Source organism: Lynx canadensis, chromosome D1 (assembly GCF_007474595.2).
Source record: "Lynx canadensis isolate LIC74 chromosome D1, mLynCan4.pri.v2, whole genome shotgun sequence".
Classification (NCBI taxonomy): domain Eukaryota; kingdom Metazoa; phylum Chordata; class Mammalia; order Carnivora; family Felidae; genus Lynx; species Lynx canadensis.
Window position 1 is genome coordinate 115172292 of NC_044312.2, and position 19905 is coordinate 115192196.

A 19905-nucleotide genomic window follows, 5' to 3' on the forward strand; every position below is an offset into this window, starting at 1 on the left:
CCCGGCGGCCGCAGCAGGTGCAGCCCCGCCCAGCAGCCAGGGCCTGAGGGCGGACCCGAGAGTCCCGCTTTGCGCCCAAGTCCGGCGCTTAAGACCGTCCTGCTCTCAGGCGCCGGGAAGCCTCGGAACTGCAGCCACGCAGCCTGGGGGCAGAGGGCGAACCGGCCCAACCAGCCGGCAGAGTCTTGGACCTGGGGGACTCCTCAGAGTTTCCACTGTCCCCAGGGGCACCGTTCTGGTTCTGCCCCTCCTCCCCAGCTCTTCCTCCGGGAAGCCTGCCCCTGACCCTCCCGTGCAGGGACGGTAGGATCTCAACGCGGCGCTGCTCGCTTGGAAACCCACGGAAAACCAGAGGAGGACCAGGAGGCTACCACATTCCAGACTTTGCTCCATCTGGGAGAATTTCCCATCTAGCCCTGAGGACAGACGCAATCCACAAGAGGCCCAGAATTGACATGAAGAAGTTTTTATTTTATTATAGAAAGTTCTTCAGGCTGAGGAGAGCCAGAGAGGTGGGGTCAGGGCCCCCTGACCAGCCAGAATTGGGGGGGGGGGTAGGATATGGGTCCCACAAGTCAGAGAGAGGCTCAGGAGACTGGGCTGGTTTTCCTGTGTTCTGACCGCTGAGAAGCACCCCCCCCACCCCAGTTCTGTGGGTGGCAGGGGTCAGTCGGAGTTCAAGTCAGGGCTGTACCAAGCCTGAGCCCTAGCACGTGAAACAGGCCTCCTAGACCACAGAGTGCTGCTCACCAACACCTCAAATGCACGCAGGCCCTCCAAGACCCCGCGTATACACCGGCCTCCCGGGACCCCACACATAAGCGGTGGGGGGGGGGGGGTAGGTGGTGGTGGCTCTGAGTACCAGCTCCGGGCACCAGTCTTCTTGGCCAGCTCTGGGTCTCCTACACATCTGTGCTCTTGCGGCTGGAGCTGGAGGCAGGACCGGGATTGTTGGGGATCAGGGCGAAGTGTTGGGGTTCGGGGTGAGGCCCTACCTCGAGCCGGCCCACCCCCGCCTGGCCTCAGCCTCCCATACCGTATCTTTTCCCGGAGCGTCCGGTACTTGTCTTCCAGAACCTTGTTCTTTACCGACTGGGGGACATCGGGCACGAACCAGGCGGCAATGAGCTTGATGCACAAGGCCACGTGCTGGACGTGGGGGGGACGGGACAAGGGCTGAGCAGGCATTTTAGGGGCTGGGGGGCCAGGGAGAAGGGCTGGAGAGAGCCGCCTCCATTGTGGGGCCCCTCCCCCGGTTCTGGCCCACCTCAAACAGGATAAGGAAGACCAGGCGGATGGCCAGGAGGACCCAGAACTGCTCGGATAAGTTGTAGTCCTGAGCGTTGCGATAGTCCCGGTACCTGGCGGGCGGAAGCACCTGAGGTCAGGGGGCCGAGGGCAGGAATTCAGAGGTTGCTCACGGGGGCTGGGGGAATCCAGACCTGCACTCAGTCACGTTCTCTGAGCCCTCTATCCGGATGGGGTCCTGGAAGTCCTTGGTGTGGAACACGGACAGACTGTGGTTGATGTAACCTGTGAGGCAGCTGGGGGAGGGAGAGAAGGGCAGAGGCAGGTGTGGGCTGCAGAGCGTGGCCTCTCCTGGCTTCCAGGGTGCTTTCCTGGAGCTAATCCCTGTGTGGCGGGGGCTGTCAGGGTGGAGCACAGCACGGAACCCCCTTCATTTCTCTGCGTGGGAGAGGGGCCTCTGGGGGTGACTGAAGGGACTCAGAGGGCCCCCCCTGCCTTCCGTGGCAAAAACCAAGGGGAGCCTCCTGGAGGGAGACCCCTGCAAACCCCATCTGTAGGAGCAGTGGTCCCCTGTTCGGCCCTCTTCTGTGGAGCAGACCCCAGAGGGTCTGACTTTTGGGAGGGAGTCATTGTGGTGGTGGCTGCTCAGAAAACAGCTCCTGCTGGGACCTTAATTCCCCCATGGGGGTTCCTGGCAGATTGTCATGGGAGGGCAGGACCCCCCTCAGGCCCGGATTCATGACAACCACAGACAACACTGGCCACATCAAGCCCTTCCCCTGCGCTCCCCTAGGGCTGGGCTGTGGTTGGGCCAGTTTTCCCAGGCGTCTCGGGACAGTTTGAGGCTCCCCTGGCGCCCCCTTACTCGACTGCAGGGTCGGCCCCCTTTCGGCACGGGCCGTAGTGGTACTTGTACACAACTCGGGGGATGAACTCCGATGTGAAGGCGATGACCATTCCGTTGGCAATGACCGCCAGCACGCCGATGGTCTCCAGCACCTGCAGCCAGGTCCCTGGGCCACAGCAGTGGGGTGAAGCAGTCTGCTTCCTCAAACCCTGATCCTCTGTCACTGCCCGCCCCACCTCCACCCATGGTCCCCCAAGGCTGGGAGCTTGGATGGTCATGGGGCCTTGTCACCTCTGCCCATGCCTCTGCTCAGTGGGCAGCATTCACTGACGAGGAAAACCTGGGCCGTGGCGGACATAGACCAGGAGGGGCTCAGGTCCCCCCTGGCCCCCATCTTCTGCCTGAACCCCTCAGCTGCCCCAAGCTTGCCCCACTCCCGGGTCAGAACACCTTAACCTGGGCCCTAGAGTGGGGCCTCTCCCCCCCCCACCTCTCCCTCTGCCCACACCCAGCACCCAGTCCCCTCTGCTCTTCCCTGATACCTGGCCATCTCGGCAAGGACAGTCTAGGTGACGGAGGCCACCTCTTAGCCCCTGCCCCCAGGTGCTGGACCCCTCCCTCCCTCAGCTCCGGGCTCTCAGAGCCCAGCTCCTCTGCCTGGGCCCCCCCCCCCCCCGGGAGGGATCCTCCTCTGGGAGGGAGGCAGGGGCCTGCGGGTGCACACCAGCCCCGCCTCTTCCCGGGGCCTGAGCACCACTCTCCAAGGCCAGCTCTCAGCCTAGGCAGAACCTGGGGAAGGGCTGGGGGGAGGGGGCTTATCTTGGGATCATTTCGAGGGCACCACCTGGTCCCGGCACCCCTCGCCACCCCGCCCCTGGCTGGAGCGCCCGTGCTCCTCGCCACCGAGTCGGGCCCCTGACCGATGTCCTTGGCCTTGCGGGGCACCAGGCGCCGCTGCAGCCTGACCATCTTGATGGCGTCCAGGCGGATCTCCACGAGGTTGCTGAAGAGCGCCAGCAGCGGGGCGAGCGGGAAGGCCGCCACGAAGATGGTCGTGAAGCCGTACTGGATCACTGGGGGGTGTGGAGATGTCCCCTTGTGCCGTGGGGCGCGCCACCCGCCCCCTCGGCCAGTCCCCCAGTACCTGCCCCTGAGACTCGCGGTCAGGCCCCCAACTCCACCCCACGTACTCATCTCCATGAACTCATCAAACAGGCTGAAGGTGTTGACTGGGTTCAGGAGGTAGTTGCGCCGCCAGTCCCTGAGCTCAGGGTCCTCGGATGCGTGGCCCAGCTTGACCCGTATTAAGCGACACTTGTGGGCCAGCCACCTGGGGGTGATGAGAACAAGTGGGGAACAGGGAGGGGAACTGGGGGCTGAGGACCCTTTGGGACTGCTGGCTCTGGGAGATGTGGAGATGGGGGGGGCTCCCTGGGGTGGGGGGGAAGCGAGAGGGCCCTAGGGAAGGAGGGAGGTCCTCACGGGCCCAGGTACTCCATGCAGTTGCTGAGTGTTTGTTTCAGACCCATGATAATGGCCATCTGCAGGAACAGGTCCATCATGCAGCCACTGAGATGGCACTGTGGGGGGATGGGGGGGTCAGGGGTGGGGATGGGAGGTCAGGTATGGGGACGCAGGGCTGTGGGGGGTGGTGCTCAGGGACAGCATGACAAAGTGTACCGGACAGACTGACCTCCTCCAGCCTCCACAGCCCCGCCAGGCGCACAGACTTCCCGGGGTGACCATTGATCCTAGGAAGGACAGTTAGGCTAGAGGAGGGGCAGACCTTGCTTCTGATGGGGTGGGGGTGGGGGACCTGCCCACATCCACACACATCCCTCCACACGCACTCACACACACACACAAGCAGCCCGGCCATCCCAGGCGCAGACAGGTGCTTGACAAGACCTGTTAGGAGTGGCCTCAGTTTCTCCCCATTGAAACCGTGCACACAGGATTACTTTGTGCTTAAAATCACCTCCTTTACCTTACATGATAAAAAAAAATACAAACTGCATTAAACCAAAAATCAGGTTCCTGGCCAACAGTCAGGAAGACAGAGTCTCGCTTCTAGGGGACTGGACCACTGCATACTGAGACCCCCATACTGTCTCTCCCCCACTGAGCTCCCGGCAACACTGACAAGCTTCCTTCTGCCACCAGGCAGGATGCAGGGACTGACAGAGCAAAAGCCCCTCGCGGGAGAGGTGTGGCCCAGAGCACAGCCACTGGCACGCGCCTTTCTCACTGATGGACGGGGGCCAAGAACATCTAAGGAGGACATCTAAGGAGGCCGCTAACATCCAAATCGGAGACCATTAGGGAAAGAGTAAAAGAGTAAAAGAAACGTGGAAAGCATAGAAGGAATCGCAGAGCAGAAGGGGAAAAAAGAGGAAGCTCCTCAGACAAGAAAAGCCATGGGGTCAGGGGGCATGAGAAGGAGGCTGTGAAGGAACTGTCCAAAGGAGGGCCCTGAGGGGAAGTGCGTGTACAGAAGTAAAACATTCGATCAAAGTGTTGGGAAACAGTGCCGAGAAGAACTCCCAGAAGCTGGAGCAAAAACGGGAGGAAAAAAAGCAAAAGCAATTAGGCGGTCCGTTCAGAAGGTCCCATTTCCAAACAAAAGGAATGGCGTCTGTGTCCAAAGACACAAGATGTATGAAAGCCACTCGCGACTGGAGGACCCGAGGCTCCGGGCCCAGCAAATGCCTGGTCATTTCTGTCCATTTGACTGAGGTCGATTCTACAGGCCAAGCCTGCTGTGGTTGCCCACTCGGCAAAGACCCCTCAGGGGGCTGCGGTCCCGTAAGAGAGACTGCAGCAAAGAGAGCGTGGGGCCAGAGGGAAGGTGGGGAATGTGCGGGGACCAGGGCTCTGGGCGCAGGAGGGACGGCGTGGACAAGCGGGCGGTAAGGCCGTCGTGCCGCCGGGGCATCTGAGGGGGAACGAGAGGCAGCCGGACCCGTGAGTCTGGACTTCAGGGAGAGATCTGTGCTGGAGACAGGAACGCGGGCCTCACTGATGCGTCTAGATGACGTCAGGTCATGAGGACAGATACCGGGGCGTTGGCATGTTTCGAGGTCGGGAGAAGAGGAGAAGTGGGCATCCAGGGAAGGGCCGGCAGGCCTGGGGAGGGGAGAGGCAGGAGCAGGGAGGCCCAGACATCGGGCGCACTGCTGAGAGCACTCCTGGAAAGGAATAGGGCAGGAGACTTGTGTGGAGGTGGAGATGATCCTGGACAGAGATCGCCGTGGACGAGGCAGAGGAGAGAGGCGAACCGCTCAAGCCCGTCCAGTGAAAACACCCACCAAGACAGTCTGCTGAGAGATTTCAGAAGCCAGCGTAGCCGAGGTTAGAGCAGGGAGAGGTCTGCCTCCAGCAGTAGGGGCCTGCGATTTCCTACGGACCCTTGCTCAGGAAGCCTGGGAAACCTGGGGTCCCACACGGCAGACCACAGGGGCTCCCTGGACCCAGCGTGAGCACACACAGCCGCAAGGGGAGGGGCAGGCCCCTAGGCGGGGGCATCTCCAAGGACGGCCCAGGTCTAGGCACCGCCTGATGTCTTTGAACGTACTTGGAGGAGTTGGTGTGGTTTGGGTTGGTTTTGTAAGTTCTGCTGGAGTTTGGAACCAATTGGCAATATGTTTGTGTCTTGTGCTATTTAAACACACAGAACAGGTGAAGCAACTATTTTTTTCAGAAGAGACAAAAAAGTGTATGTTGGTTGAACCGAAAACATGTCCGTTTTGCCAGAAGGAAAGGGAATGGGGGGTGCGTGTGTCTTACGCGGGATGCAGCTTTATGAAGCTCAAACATTGGAGATGAGCCGAACGCCCACCAGCTGAACTGAGAAAACAAATTCCAGCACGTTCCACAAAATAGCGCTCATAGCGTGGTTTTAAAAATGAGGCCTCAGCATCCATGCGGATGTGGGAGGTGCCCATAGTATGTTTTCAGCGTAAAGAGAAGATAGGATTATTTACAGGAGAGAGCAGTGTATGTCCACAGGTGTATATGTGTGGGTACTTCAATGTGTAAAAAGTTCTGGAAAGACCCACCGAACGGTTACAGGGTCACCTCGAGGGCAGGGAGCAGAGAGCCGGGGGTTCACCGTGGGCTCTTGCACGTGGTTTTACATTGGGCTCCAACTGCTCTGAGCACAAACCGTTTTAAAAATTAAGATGAGCAGGTATTTCCTTTAAAGGGAAAAGAGTTGAAGGCAGGCGGTGGGAGGGGCCGCCCCTACCTGCCCAGGATGAAGGCGATGTAGACGAGGGAGGAGAAGTGGGCAAAGAACTGCAGAGTGAAGAACTTGACGGTGAACTTGCTCTCGCGCTCTGAGAACGTCCTGGGCTTCTCTAGAATGAGACGGGGGCTGTCCCTCTCCCGTCCCCAACCTGTCCCTCTCCCGACAACTCAGAGACACCGCCAGCCCTCACCTGTCTGCCAGCTGTGAGAGGCGGCGGAGACACAGAGGATCCAGGGACCCAGGCTCCCAGCCCCGAAGGGTCCTGTCCCTCCCCCGCGCACCCCTCCCCCCAAGGCCAGAGAGGCGCCGGACGCCTCCTCTCTCACCGAAGTCACAGAGCTTGAGGGCCACACGCTTGTTGACCTGCAGGACGGGAGACCAGACGGCTCACTTGGGGCCTCGGTGGAGACCCCCGCCCCGCCCTCCCTCTGTCCGCTCCCCCTGCAGCCACCTTGGTCATGATGAGGATGGCCACGTAGTGGACCAGGGCCCCGGTCACCACCACGGCCGTGGTCACCTGCTCTTCCTGGAAGAGCAGGGCGGAGTTGAAGAGGGCGGCGGCCAGGACGCGGTAGACCACCAGGACGTGGGCCATGCCGATCATGAGGCAGATCTGCGGGGAGGGTCCTCAGGAGGGCTGTCGCCAGCCCAGGTCTCCAGCCCCCCCCGGCAGGCCCCCCAGGAGTACCATCAAGAGACACAGAGTGAGGATGGCCGTGCTTCTCAGGTAGGAGTGCTGGTGTGGCCGGAGCTTGTAATCAGGGCAGTTAATGAGCTCAAGTGCCATTTCCTCCTGTGGAGGGAACGCAACACTCAGTCGGGGGACGGCCTGCCACACGGGGACACCCGCGTCCCACGCGCTGTGGGGGCCGCACGGGGCGCTGGAAAGAGCCCTGCACGGCCGGCCGCTCACCTGGTCCTCGTCCCACCCATACAGATCCCAGTGCAGGACCACTCGGGCTCGTTGCCGCTTCCAGATCTCCAGGAACACCGTGGCTGAGGGTGGGGGAAGAGGGGGCAGGGCTGGGGTGGTGGCAGGGGGCGGGGAGTGGCCCCGGGGCTCAGGCCGCCCCCCCACCTCCCTCCCAGCGCCCCAGCGACTCACCCCACAGAGCCATGAAGATGGCAAAGAGCACGGTGCCCTCGTTGTCGAAGAGGTGAGTGAGCTGGGGAGATCGGCAGCCAGGCTGGGGACAGCCTTCTGTGGCCTGCCGCCCCCCACGCCACGGCTCTGCAGGGGCAGACCTTCCGCCCTGCTCATGGGAGAGGATGGCCGGAGGGGACCCCCGGCTGGGAGAGGACAGGCCGGAGGGGACCCCCGGGTGGGGGGGAGCAGAACCCCCGGAGCCGCATACCTTGGCAAACATGCAGGTGTCCGAGAGCCGTTGGTACTTGCGGCCATGGTCCCCGCGAGGACACAGCAGGATGTCGTCCGCCTCACAGATCTCCTTGCTGAGGGCGCAGGGATGGGCTGGTGGCGGCTCTCCCCTGACTCGGGGAGGAGGGGTCCCTGAGGGGTCCTGTCCCCCCCCCTCCCCGCGCCCCAGGCCTCCCATCCCCACCTGATCTGACTGGCGTTGAACAGGGAGAAGCCGCTCAGGAAGATGACGAGGCCGGCCACCGCAGCGGGCACCAGCATGTATGTGTACCAGCCCAGCCAGGCGAAGTACAGGGCCACCTTCTCGCCAAAGTAGTCCCTGTGGGGAGGCTGCCCCGTCAGGCCGCCCCTCCCCACCCCCGGATGTGACCCCACAGGCCAGTGCTGGGGTCCAGGTGCCACATGGGGAGACCAGACTGCTGTGTCCCACCCAGGAGCACAGACACAACTGTCTGCCGTGGACACGGGTGTGTCTGGGGATCTTGGGCGTGTCGGTGGGCACATGCATGTGTCTGTGGGGCCACGGGTGTGTCTGGGGGGGCGCAGGTGATTTGTCTGAGGCAGTGTCACCTGATGTCATCAATCGGCTGCTTGTGCACCATGTTTCTCCACCGGGCCCATTTCTTCTTCAGGTCGTCCTCCCCCTGGGCACAGGTGACAGACAGCGAGGGCTCCCTGCCTCCAGTCCCACCCTCAGGACTTCTCCCAGCCCTGGCCCACCCCTCACCTTGTGCAGGGCGAATCTGGTCTCAAAGACCCCATTCTTCACCAAATCCTCTAACGTGTCTGGAGGTCACAGGGAGTGTCAGGTCAGAGGAGTGAGGGGGGACCCTGCCCTGCTCTCCCCACATCGACACCCCTCCTGGGGCGGGGGTGGGGCGCTGCACAGGCCACCTGCCCACCCCATCCTTACCACCAGCTGCTGTCTTGCTGTTCAGTACAAAGTTGACAATTCGGATTCTGGAACACAAGAGCTCCTCAGGGGACCCCATCCTCTGTCTGGCCAGGTCCCAGGCCCTTCTGTGTCCCTAGTGGAGCCTCCAGCCTGCCTGCCTTGATTGCCTGACCAGAGCCCAGAATCTAGGACTCACCTGGGAGCCCGACCCCCACCTCTTAAGTCCTCCTGTGGCCTGTGCCCCACGGCTCCAGGATGGGGCTCTCTCAGGGTAGGCCCTCCCCTCCCAGGACCCCTCCCAGGGCTCAGGCCTGCATCGTTCCCTCCCAGATACTGGGCCTGGACCCCCCCTCCCCGCCTCCAATCACACCTCCCACCTGGAGCCCCCGCACATTCAGAGCACACTCTACGCCTTTACATGCACAAATCCCCCTCGCACCCCGTGAGCCATTTTGCATACGGGGAGACTGAGGCTCAGAGAGGCAGGAGACGGAGGAGGGATATGGGGAGCGAGGGTAGAGTGGTGTGGAAGGTGGAGTCTCAGCAGGGGAAGGAGATGCTTGCAGAGAAGAGGCCGGGAGGCCTGGGAGGCTGAGGAGAGAGGTCCGGGGGGGCGCGGCTGGTCTGGAGAGGGGAGGTGGGGACCCACATCCCAGGTCGGCGGGGGTGGGGGGAGGGCTGGCTGGGAGGGTCCTCCCGGCCGGTCCAAATCCCGCCGTCCCTTCGGGGAACACACGTAACCTCCAGAACTCTCCTAGAAGCAAGAACTGAATTGTCCCTTATCACAGACAGACGCGGACACCGAGTCACGGAGCCCGGCCCCTGGGACCTCTGGCACGAGACCACGCCTGGAATCCTGACCGGACCAGGTCCACGGCGTTCTGGGCCAGCCTCTCACCTGGTGGCGGCTGGGATGGGGGCTGGCCTGGCAGGCTGCACTCTGGCGGCAGGACCCTCAGGCTCCATGAGGAGCGTGCGGTACAGATCAAAGATCCTGCTGTCGGCTCGGACCCCGAAGAACACCTTCTCGCCGTCCTCCATCCTCTGGGGGGCGGGAGGGCGCTTGGGGACCTCCGCTCCACTTTGGAAAGCATCCCCTTCGTCCTTGTTTGACACCGGCCTGTCCCTTCCACCTCAGGCACGAGGCCCCAGCCGTGTCTCCGGGCCCCCGGGACACACTTGTCCCCTGTGCCCCACACCAAGCCAGGCGCTCAGCCAGCACACCTTGTAATGGAAGCCCTTTGTCCTGAGCTCCTCCAGGAACCGTCGCTGCCGGCAGGCCTGCCTGGGGTTTCTCTGGGTGCGGCGGTCAGCCACGAGGACGTAATCCCACTGCTCGGAGGCCTCGGTCTGGAGGTAGGAGGCGCGAGGCTGGGGCCGGCCCAGGGCCCGGGGATGGGTGGGACCCATCTCCCCTCACCAGGGGACTCACCTCCCCGGCGACGTTGATCTCCATCAGCGGGAGGCTGTCTCCTTCGGTCCCCACCAGGATCCGGAGGCTCTCCTCAGCCTGGGAGTAGAGGAGGGTGGGGCTCATTCCTGCGGGGAGAGCCCTCCCGGCCGGGGCGCCTCGGCACCGAGGGGGCAGCACGGGGCAACACGTAAAGCAGGGGTGCAGGAAAATGAGCGGACGAGGGGGAAGCTGCAAGCGGGGCTGGGACCACAAGGAGCAAGGATGGCTGGAGAGGCGTCGGGGCCTCCGGCAAAGGTCTGTTCAAAAACGTAGACCTTCATCATGTAGGGTGATGAAGCAGCTCCTCAAACAGCTCCTCAAATCCTTGAGAAAAGACAAGCAGCAGAGAGGGGTTTCGCAGAAGAGGAAGACGCGGGAACTCTAGACGGCCAGGGAAACACGGGTCAGGTCACCGGAGGCATCCCCTCTACCCACTGGGTTACGGGCGTTTCAGTGGCCCGACCGCCTCGAACAGATTCCCCGCGCACGAATTGCGAAACAAAGCTGAACATCCTAGACTGTACAGCCGGGCCACCTACCCCTGCACAGGATGGTTCCGGTAGCATATTGCATACAGGAATTGTGGCGATAGCCCGAGTTCCCACCAGCAGGTGGCTGGATGAAGTTATCCCACGCACGGTGGACAATCACGCAGCAGAGACGTGAACGGGCTGCGACACACGGAGCCCTGGGGACCAACGTGACACGGCTCTGAGCTCAGACAAAGTCGATGAGAAGCCCCAGAGGTACGTGCTGCAGGCACGTCCAGACGGACGGATCATAAGTCAGGGGCAGAACCTCAAGGAGGAGGCGGACGAGTGCACAGCCCCCGGGGCCCCTCCTGGGCCCCCGTTACTGTGGCGGCATTTATGGACAGCACGGGGCCTTCTCTCTCCCTCCCTCGGTGCTCCCCCTTGTGAGTGTGCTCCAGCCTTCCCGGCCGAGAAAGGACGCGTGGGAAGGGGAAGGAGAGGAGCCCAGCGGCGGCCCCCACCCTACATGATGAAGGTCTAGGTCACAGTGGTATGGGTTAGCTGTTAGGGACCCCCCCCCCCACAAAACGCGGAGTCCTGGGTCAGCTTGAGAAAACAGCAGACTTTCTCCAGAGCCTGAGCAGACTCAAAGCCGGATGGCCAGGGACAAGGAGGGAGAGAGGGAACGTCACAGACGGGAGGTGCCCAAGGAGACGTGAGGATAAGTGCCACGTGGGATCCTGCAAGGACCCGGGAACAGGAAGGACGCAAGTGGGGCAGCTGGTGACATCGGAGTGCAGGTGCCCGTGTCGGGCTCTAGGCTCTGGCCAGATCCTCAGCCACGGGGCTGTGGCATCGGGGCAGCAGGGCGAGGGGCGCTGAGAAGCCTCGTGCTGTCTCTATACCCCTCAGGAATCTTTACAGAGGCGCTAAACGTGCACAGGTGGGGAGGGGGCGGGCTCAGGCCTCACTCCTCATGAGCAGACGGACAGCAGGCCGCGAGGCAGACCTGGGCCCTTTCGCCGCGGGGCCGGGCAGCCGAGGGAGTGGAGGTGCGGGAGGCGGGCGACGAGGGCAGACAGTCACAGTGGGTCCCAAGGGGGGAGCTCCAGGCTGAGATGTGGAGGGGACCTTGGCCTTGGAGCCCAGGGCCTGGGTTGCCAACCCTGTGCGCCCTCAGGCAAGACTGCCCACCTCTTCCGGCCTGGCCGCAGGACGCGCCCTGCACCCCAGTGTGGCGCTAAGCGTGCTTCCCAGCCGGCAGCTCTCCGGGGAGGCGCAGGGACCCTGCAGCGTCCCAGGGATGAGGGTGCGGGGGACGCCCTGGGGGCTGGGCCCACAGAGCACCCACCTCGCTCCTGCTGGGCTCTTGCCATGGCCTCCTGCCAGCCCACCACCCCTGCCGCCCTTCTCCTGGCTTACGAGCTCAGTGTGGGCCGTGGCCGTCTGGCACCACATCACACCCTCCTCTCTATCCTGCCCGCTGCCAGGCCTCCTTCCCCCTGCTGGTCCGCCCACCTCCTACCCCTTCCCTGCCACAACCACTTTCCACCCAGCTCAAGACCTGCCTCCTTCAGAAAGCCTCCCTGGACTGCTCCAGCCGGTCCGCCCTGAAGGGCTGTCAGGAAGAATGCAGGCTGCCCAGTCCCAGTTGAATCCGAGACAGACAACAGATGCTTTGTAGTATAAGTATGTCCCAGTTACTGCATGGGACACACTTATACCTAAAAAGAAAGTTTCCGTGTAAAATTCAATTTAACTGGGTATCTGTTTTTTATTGGTTTCAAAACCTGCAACCCCACCCAGGAACACCAGGAACTACTAGCCCCAGGGTGGGACCCGGGTCGGGCCCACTCTCCCTGTGTCCATCTCAGAAGCCTGGGCTAACACAGACAACAAGCCTCTAGCGCTCGGATGTGGCTTACAGTGTCTGAAACTCCTGTCCCGTCTTGGGCCAGAGGAGAAACCTGCCGTTCACAGAATTGCAGGGACGGGGAGAGCCCCTGGGCTGACGTGCCTCTGTCTCGGGGAAGAGAGTAAAGTCTCAACTGGATGGGAGCAGGGACATCCAGGTCATCAGCCTCGGGTTCTGTGACTCGCCCACCACAGGCTCAGCAAGTGCCGTGTTGGACGATGACCCGGGCACCGACAGGACCTCATGTGCTTGACCTCAGTGACAGTGGGGATCTGATTCCCGCCACTGGACAGAGACCCCCCTCCCCCCCAGGTCACTGCCTGGTCACCCCCGACAATGGGCAGGCACCCACGGGGGCAGTCAGGTCAGGGTCCCCCCTCCCATTTGGCCGTCCTCCTCCCCACGGCCAGACAGGGACCAGGTTCTGAGAATCTGCTCCCCATGTACTCTGGGCTCACCGTCCCTGAGGTCACTCGCTGGATGCAAGTCCCTTGTGTGGGCCACAGCCACAGCCACGGCCTCCAGGACGAGGCTGTCCATCGGTCCGTCTGTCCTCCGGGGTGACAGGCCTTCACACGTGGGGACTGGACTTGTGTGAAGTCGCCCCCACCTCCAGCAAGCTCCACCTCCAGGAAGCTGTGTGTGCCCATCAGGCCCCCGGGCCCCCAGGGCAGAGACAGGGGCTGTCCCCACACACTTGGCCTCGGCCGTGTGCAGACCCCAGGCAAGTCCCTGCACAGATGAGGGGTGCAGGCTCGGAGACCCATATTGTTCTCCCTTTAGTCCTTCCAGCTTCCACCCCCGGCGAGCCGCACACCTAGTGGGCCAGGGCCCACGGCGTAACACGGGCCAGAGTGGCTCCAAACGAGGAAACTTCTGGAGACGCCACAACTCCTGGGAGACATTCCCGCCCCGACAGCGCAGGACACGAACAGTTAGAGCTGGGGCAGTCCTTCCCAGTTTGGCCTCTAGGTCACCAGTGAGACTGAGGACACTGCTGTGCAGGTGGGACTGCCACCCAGCTCCTGATCAGGTGGGCCACATGGAGCACGCACGGGTGACACCCCAGCTGCACAAGGAATACGTTTGGACCGCCCCTCACTCTCCGTGGCACATCTCACCCTGGGGTCACAGCACACCTCTGCCTGGGCCCCATGGGCATCCCAGACTTTCATCAGCCAGCAGGGGACCCTCCTGCCCCCACTAAAGTGTACAAGCACAGAGAAGCCCACCCTCGCTTACTCAGCCCAGACGCCCCGGGTCCACCCTTCCTGAGCGAGTCTCCCCACACCTGCTTCTCTCTTCAACTTCTGAAGCCAGTCATCTGCACCCCCCCAGCCCCCCTCCACCTCCTCAGCTGTCCGTCTGTCTCCTGTCAGTTCCTCGTCGCATGTGTCCATCCACCCATCCCCAGACCCTTTATGACGCAGCCTGCGACAGAGCAGGCTTGAGGGTGATGTGCGGTGTAAGTAGACACGGGGGCCTGGAGAGGCGGCCCGGAGCTTGGCCTTGTAGGGCAACAGGCTGGCAGGAGGCAAAAAAGGAGGGGCAGCGTTCCTGGGAGAGGGAAACATGTAGGGACAGGCCCTGGGGGGCAGCATGCAATCAGTGTCCGGGGACTTGGTACTCAGGACCTCCCGGGGACTCAGTACTCAGCACCTCCAAGGACTTGGTACTCAGGACCTCCCGGGGACTCAGTACTCAGCACCTCCAAGGACTTGGTACTCAGGACCTCCCGGGGACTCAGTACTCAGCACCTCCAAGGACTCGGTACTCAGCACCTCCAAGGACTTGGTACTCAGGACCTCCCAGAGACTCAGTACTCAGCACCTCCAAGGACTTGGTACTCAGGACCTCCCAGGGACTCAGTACTCAGCACCTCCCAGGGACTCAGTACTCAGCACCTCCAAGGACTTGGTACTCAGGACCTCCCAGAGACTCAGTACTCAGCACCTCCAAGGACTTGGTACTCAGGACCTCCCGGGGACTCAGTACTCAGCACCTCCCAGGGACTCAGTACTCAGCACCTCCAAGGACTTGGTACTCAGGACCTCCCAGAGACTCAGTACTCAGCACCTCCAAGGACTCGGTACTCAGGACCTCCCAGGGACTCAGTACTCAGCACCTCCCGGGGACTCGGTACTCAGCACCTCCAAGGACTTGGTACTCAGGACCTCCCAGGGACTCAGTACTCAGCACCTCCAAGGACTTGGTACTCAGGACCTCCCAGGGACTCAGTACTCAGCACCTCCAAGGACTCGGTACTCAGGACCTCCCGGGGACTCAGTACTCAGCACCTCCAAGGACTCGGTACTCAGGACCTCCCAGGGACTCAGTACTCAGCACCTCCAAGGACTTGGTACTCAGGACCTCCCGGGGACTCAGTACTCAGCACCTCCAAGGACTCGGTACTCAGGACCTCCCAGGGACTCAGTACTCAGCACCTCCAAGGACTTGGTACTCAGGACCTCCCGGGGACTCAGTACTCAGCACCTCCAAGGACTTGGTACTCAGGACCTCCCAGGGACTCAGTACTCAGCACCTCCCAGGGACTCAGTACTCAGCACCTCCAAGGACTTGGTACTCAGGACCTCCCAGAGACTCAGTGCTCAGCATCAACAAGGACTTGGTAGTTAGTACTCCCAGGGACTCAGAACTCAGCACTTGAGCTTGGCAGAAGCGTAAAGAGCAAGAAGGGAGCTGCCAGGAAGTGAGGCTGGGGGTTGGCAGAAGAGGGATTATGGAAGCTGCTCAGGCCGCTGGGGCCATGGGGAGCCACGGACGGGACTGGAGTGGAAGGGTGTGTTCAGATCCCGCTCGTGGCTGGGGCCGCCAAGTCCTCCCTGCCGTCTGCATCTGCGTACGTCCCTTTCAAGGCACTGATTCTCGAGCCTAAGCCAAACCCCGTGCCCCCTCCCCACCCGCCCCTAGGCAGCCCCGAGTGTCTCCCTCACCCCAGCTTGGGACTGGCATGAGGGGAAAGGGCTGGCGGAGGAAGCTGGGGTCAGGCTAAGGTGTGCCCGTGTGCTAGCCTGAGCAGCCGGGTGCCAGAGTTGATTCTGGAAGGGCCGAGGAGGCCCCGGGCAAAGGTGGGGCGGGAGGCCGCCTGCTTGGCCCACACCTGGCAGAGCCCCAGGGAGGCTGAGTGGGAGGCTGGTTTCGCTCTCATCCTCGGCACGGGTCTCCTCCCAGAGCTACCCAGTCGTTGGCCCAGGCCCGGATGGCCTTCCCCGGCAGAGGGGAGAAACGATGTCTTCCCAGGATGTTTTCCCGCCCACCTCCCTGGGACGCCCACAGTCTCCTACTCTGCCTCCCAGAATCAGAGTCCAACATCCCCCAGCCGGCCACCAACCCGCCTGGGGCAGGACTCCCAGGGAGCAGAGGGCCCGGTCGGCCACCCTGGGCCTCCCCGACCCCAGGTCAGCCCACCCTGGAGGCCAGAGCCCCCTCTCCCTCTGCAGGGCAGAGCTGCAAAGTCTAGAGACGGACAAGCTCTCCTCTCGTAGGCCCTACATATGCACTAAAGGCCTGGCCCTGGGGGTCCCCAGAATCCCTGGCTGGGCAGGAGGAAATCTGCCCTCTGTCCTGCTCCAACCCCCAGCCAACCCAGGGGCTCCGTCTGAGCTCTGGCCACCCTCACCTCAGCCTTGAGGGCTCCAGGGAACCTCCACGGGCACCTTCCAGGCGAGGCTGGCAGGGCTGGCTGGAGGGGCCCACGGGGTGGGCGTGGCCTGGCCACAAGCACGGACCCCGCCCAGCCCGACTCACCTGCATGCTGGTCCCAGAGCCTGGCGAGGGGCTAGCGATCGATCGCGGTGCCCGCAGAGCTGGACCGAAGTGTGGCGGCAAGGCAGCTGGGCGCGTCCTACCTGACTTCCGCGTGGGACTCACCCCTCCCTCCTTCTTCCTCCTTCTCCTGGCTGATCCTTCTGCTGCCACTCCTGTGCTGGAAGGCACACCCCTCCCTGTGTGTGTGTGTGTGTGTGGGGGGGGGTGTTGACACCTTCCTGAGGACCTGGTCAGGTGGGGACCCCTCCCCCGACCTGAGGGCATTGCCCTCACCTGCAGGGGGGTTCCCCTATAAGATGAGTTAGACTGGCACCTCCCTCCTGGGGTACAGCATGAGTGGAGCGCATGAGCACTCCCCACTATCCCAGGCTTCGCTCTTCCAGATCCCAGGACACACTTCCCCCAGCCCCCCGCCCCCAGAGCATCCAGCCCTTGACTCCCACTCCCCAAGTCCAGTGTTTGTTCCCTTAGAGGAAAAATGGGCAGGAAGGGTTGAAGATGAAGAAGAAACTGTTGCCCTGAGCCCCTGCTTTGTGGACCCCAGCTGGGAGAGGGGAGGACCTTTGGGATCCTGAGGGCACACGCTGGCCCTGGGCCGCATGGATCCTATGGTCCTAGGGCAGCAGTTGGGGAAGGCTCTGGGCCACCAGAGAGCAGAGTGCCCCCAACAGGGACGTGGGGCACCCGGCTCGGAAGCTGAGGACGGAGCGGAACTGCAGCAGGGCGAGGCACGTGGAAACATAGAACAGCGTTAGTGGGCACCTGAGGTCACTGGGGACAGGCGGCGCCCACAGCGTCAGGGCACATCATCGTGCAGCCCATGTGACCCTGTGGTCCAGGCCCAGCGTTGACACACATTTGTTCTGGGATTAGGTGGCTCCATCTCACCCACATTTCTGCTTCGGGAACCCCGTGGCAGGCTGTGACAGCAGCAGGGGCCAGGACCAAACTGTGACAAAGAGGGACCGAGAGAGGGACCTAGCGGCACAGAGTCTGTGCGGGTGTGATGGAGCAAACCCAGACACGTGCACTAAGACTGAGGCCGCGGAGTCCCCATGGCAGGGTTAGTCCAGGACTAGTATTAACTGTTGTTCTGCCACTGTAAATTCTTGGTCTCACCACATGGCTCAAAGTGGCCGCTAAACCACTAGGCATCACAGCCACATTCAAGCCAGCAGGGAGAGGAAAGTGAAGGAGGGGCGCTCCACCTGTCACATAGTTGGTCACTTGCCCACAACTTCCTGCAAGGTAGCCTGGGAACTACGATCACTTTTCCTGAGAAGGTAGAAGGACGCTAGGGGTCACACAGGAGTGTGCACAGGCCAACAGGCTTCAAATGGCCCACTAGAGTTCAGGGAACAGAGGCAAGGGCTCTTGAGCACGAGTAATGCGAACTCATGGTCCACGCTGCCAGCCAGCTCCTGGGCTCGGTCTCCTCCTGGTCTCCAACTCCACCGGCGCAGGGGGGGTCTGTCTGCATTTACGTTCGCATCATGTTAAAACAACCCAATGGATTTCCCCTGACACAGGCGTCATCGCAGGCGTCTCCAGCCCAGGTGGGGGAGGAATGCCCGGCCCGACAGGGACAGGTGTCCTACTCTCGGTGAAGGATGTAAGACAAAGGCCAATCTCATCACCCGGTCCCATCTGGCACAGCCCTTTGGGAAAGCAATTCAGCAAAAAGAATCAGAAGCCTTAAAACTGCTTATGCTTTATTCACTCAACTTTTTATAAACTATCCTAAGGAAAAAAACCCCAAAATAATGACAATGTATATGAATCTGTCCTTTGAGGCAAAAATTATAAACCACCTCCGTGTCCAACTGCAGGGAGACGTCTGAGAAAGAACCGCTGAGCCGTTACAAAGTATTCTTTCAAAGTGCTACGAGCATGTGGGAAAATGCTTATGTTACACAGTTAAGCGAAGAAACACAGATTAAAAACACATATGCATTTTTTTGTCTCAACTGAGTGAAAATGCCTTAAAATAACTGAAGAGTAGGTTGAATATATATAACTGTGAATGGAGGGCTACGCTTTTCTTCCCTCAGCTTGCTTTCCTCAAGTTTTCCATAACACACATCATTTTTACAAACTGAATCATTACGGGGCGCCTGGGGGGCTCAGTTCACTGAGCGTCTGACTCTCGATTTCAGCTCAGGTCACGATCCCAGGGTCGCAGGATGGAACCCGTGTCGGGCTCCATGCTGCCCTGTCTTGGGGAGAGCACGAGGCCTCCGTGGGCCATGGACCCTGGACCCTGCTCCCTTTTCCTTCCTCCTCCCAGCTCCAGGGCACCCTGCCCAGCCGGCGCCCTCCGTGAGGCCAAAGTACAGCAGGAGGCGGGCCTCCCGTTCCCACTGCCTCCAGGCTGCCTCGACTCCCTGGTTTTGTTTTTTTAATGTTTTTATTTATTTTTGAAACAGAGAGAGGCAGAGCATGAGCGGGGGAGGGGCAGAGAGAGGGAGACACAGAATCCGAAGCAGGCTCCAGGCTCCGAGGTGTCGGCACAGAGCCCGACGCGGGGCTCGAACTCACCGACCGTGAGATCGTGACCTGAGCTGAAGTCGGACGCTCAACCGACTGAGCCACCCAGGCGCCCCATGCCTCGACTCCTTTTAACCGGGGGCTGGTGGCCACGCTGTGGAGGGGGTCAGGATGACAAAGCCACCGGGAGTGCCCCAGGTAAAATCCTGCAAGCAGGAACGGGCACGTCCTCACCTTGGGAATCTGCCCTCCCGGCCCCAGTGGCCTGTCTCGTGGCCCAAACATACTCTGATGTCTCAGTGAGGACAGTTCCCAGAGGCTCAGAGCCAGGTCAGCTGGAGTCAGGGTCTCCCAAGCCCTCTCTGGGCTGGTCCCAGATGCCCCTGGCCTCCGTCTGGCCTCTCTGGCTCACAGCGCCCGTCTGGGGCAGCAGACACCCCCACCTCCCCCCACCCCACCCCCGTCCTCAGGCCCCTGCAGGGAAGATTCCTCTCCCAGGCTGGGCCTCTGCTTCTGGGATCGGCCAGACACAGGTCCTTGCCTGTCAGACCAGGGCTTCAGGGTGGGGACCCCAGGCCCTGATGTCCTCGCCCCGGGGGCAGCTCTGTCTCCCTGATGCTCCCCTAGCCAAGGCCTCTGGGCCTTAAATTCCCAGCAGCTCCTGTTTTTAAGGAGCAGAGAGTCGTTCTTGCCTGGGCTGACAGTCCCGTAGCCCCAACCTCTCCGTCAGCCCTCAGAAAACAGAATGTGGGGGAGTTCTCCGCAGTGTGTTCACCTTTACAGACTTACAGGCGTCGTGGCGACACCCGCAGATTTCTCTCCCTTCCCTGTAAGGGTGTTTTACGAGAGCATTTCCGTGAATACATTCAGTATTTACCACCACGAACGTGGGTCCTTCGGGCCTCGGGAGCCTTGGGATCTGAGGCTCCATGTGCTGTGCTCACAGGACCAGCTATGCCTGCGAGAGGCCAGAATTGGCCGCCTTCACAGCCCCCGGTGCCTGGGCCTTCAGGCAATCACCCGTGTGGCTGAGGAAGCCCAGGGCCACTGGGCCCTTCCCCAGGCGGGGTGAGTCCTGCTGACTCGGGCCCCCCGCGAGCCCCAGGCACGGGGTGTCGGACCGTGTCGTCAGAGCTGCTCTGCTAAGTGCTCTGACCTGCCACCAGGCCTC

The 19905-nt window shown here is 61.8% G+C and overlaps 1 protein-coding gene and 1 long non-coding RNA gene across 2 annotated transcripts; one reads left to right on the top strand and one right to left on the bottom strand.

Moving 5' to 3' along the window:
- Positions 1–451: 451 nt before the first annotated feature.
- On the bottom strand, positions 452–10121 carry ANO9 (anoctamin 9). The gene is made up of 23 exons (XM_032594957.1): positions 10050–10121; positions 9842–9967; positions 9516–9661; positions 8636–8682; positions 8450–8508; positions 8293–8366; positions 7907–8041; positions 7700–7796; positions 7450–7510; positions 7258–7340; positions 7033–7137; positions 6796–6957; positions 6671–6707; positions 6342–6453; positions 3789–3846; positions 3578–3675; positions 3286–3425; positions 3016–3168; positions 2114–2261; positions 1443–1544; positions 1268–1361; positions 1037–1149; positions 452–930 (listed from the first exon to the last, which is right to left on the bottom strand). The coding sequence occupies exons 1-23, from the start codon at positions 10071–10073 to the stop codon at positions 903–905; spliced, it is 2202 nt and encodes a 733-aa protein (XP_032450848.1). The 5' UTR covers positions 10074–10121; the 3' UTR covers positions 452–902.
- On the top strand, positions 7388–12279 carry LOC115525056. Its single transcript, XR_003972290.2, has 5 exons — positions 7388–7501; positions 7930–8531; positions 9406–9595; positions 9756–9973; positions 10359–12279. It is a non-coding gene; the product is annotated as an uncharacterized LOC115525056 (long non-coding RNA).
- Positions 12280–19905: the final 7626 nt, after the last annotated feature.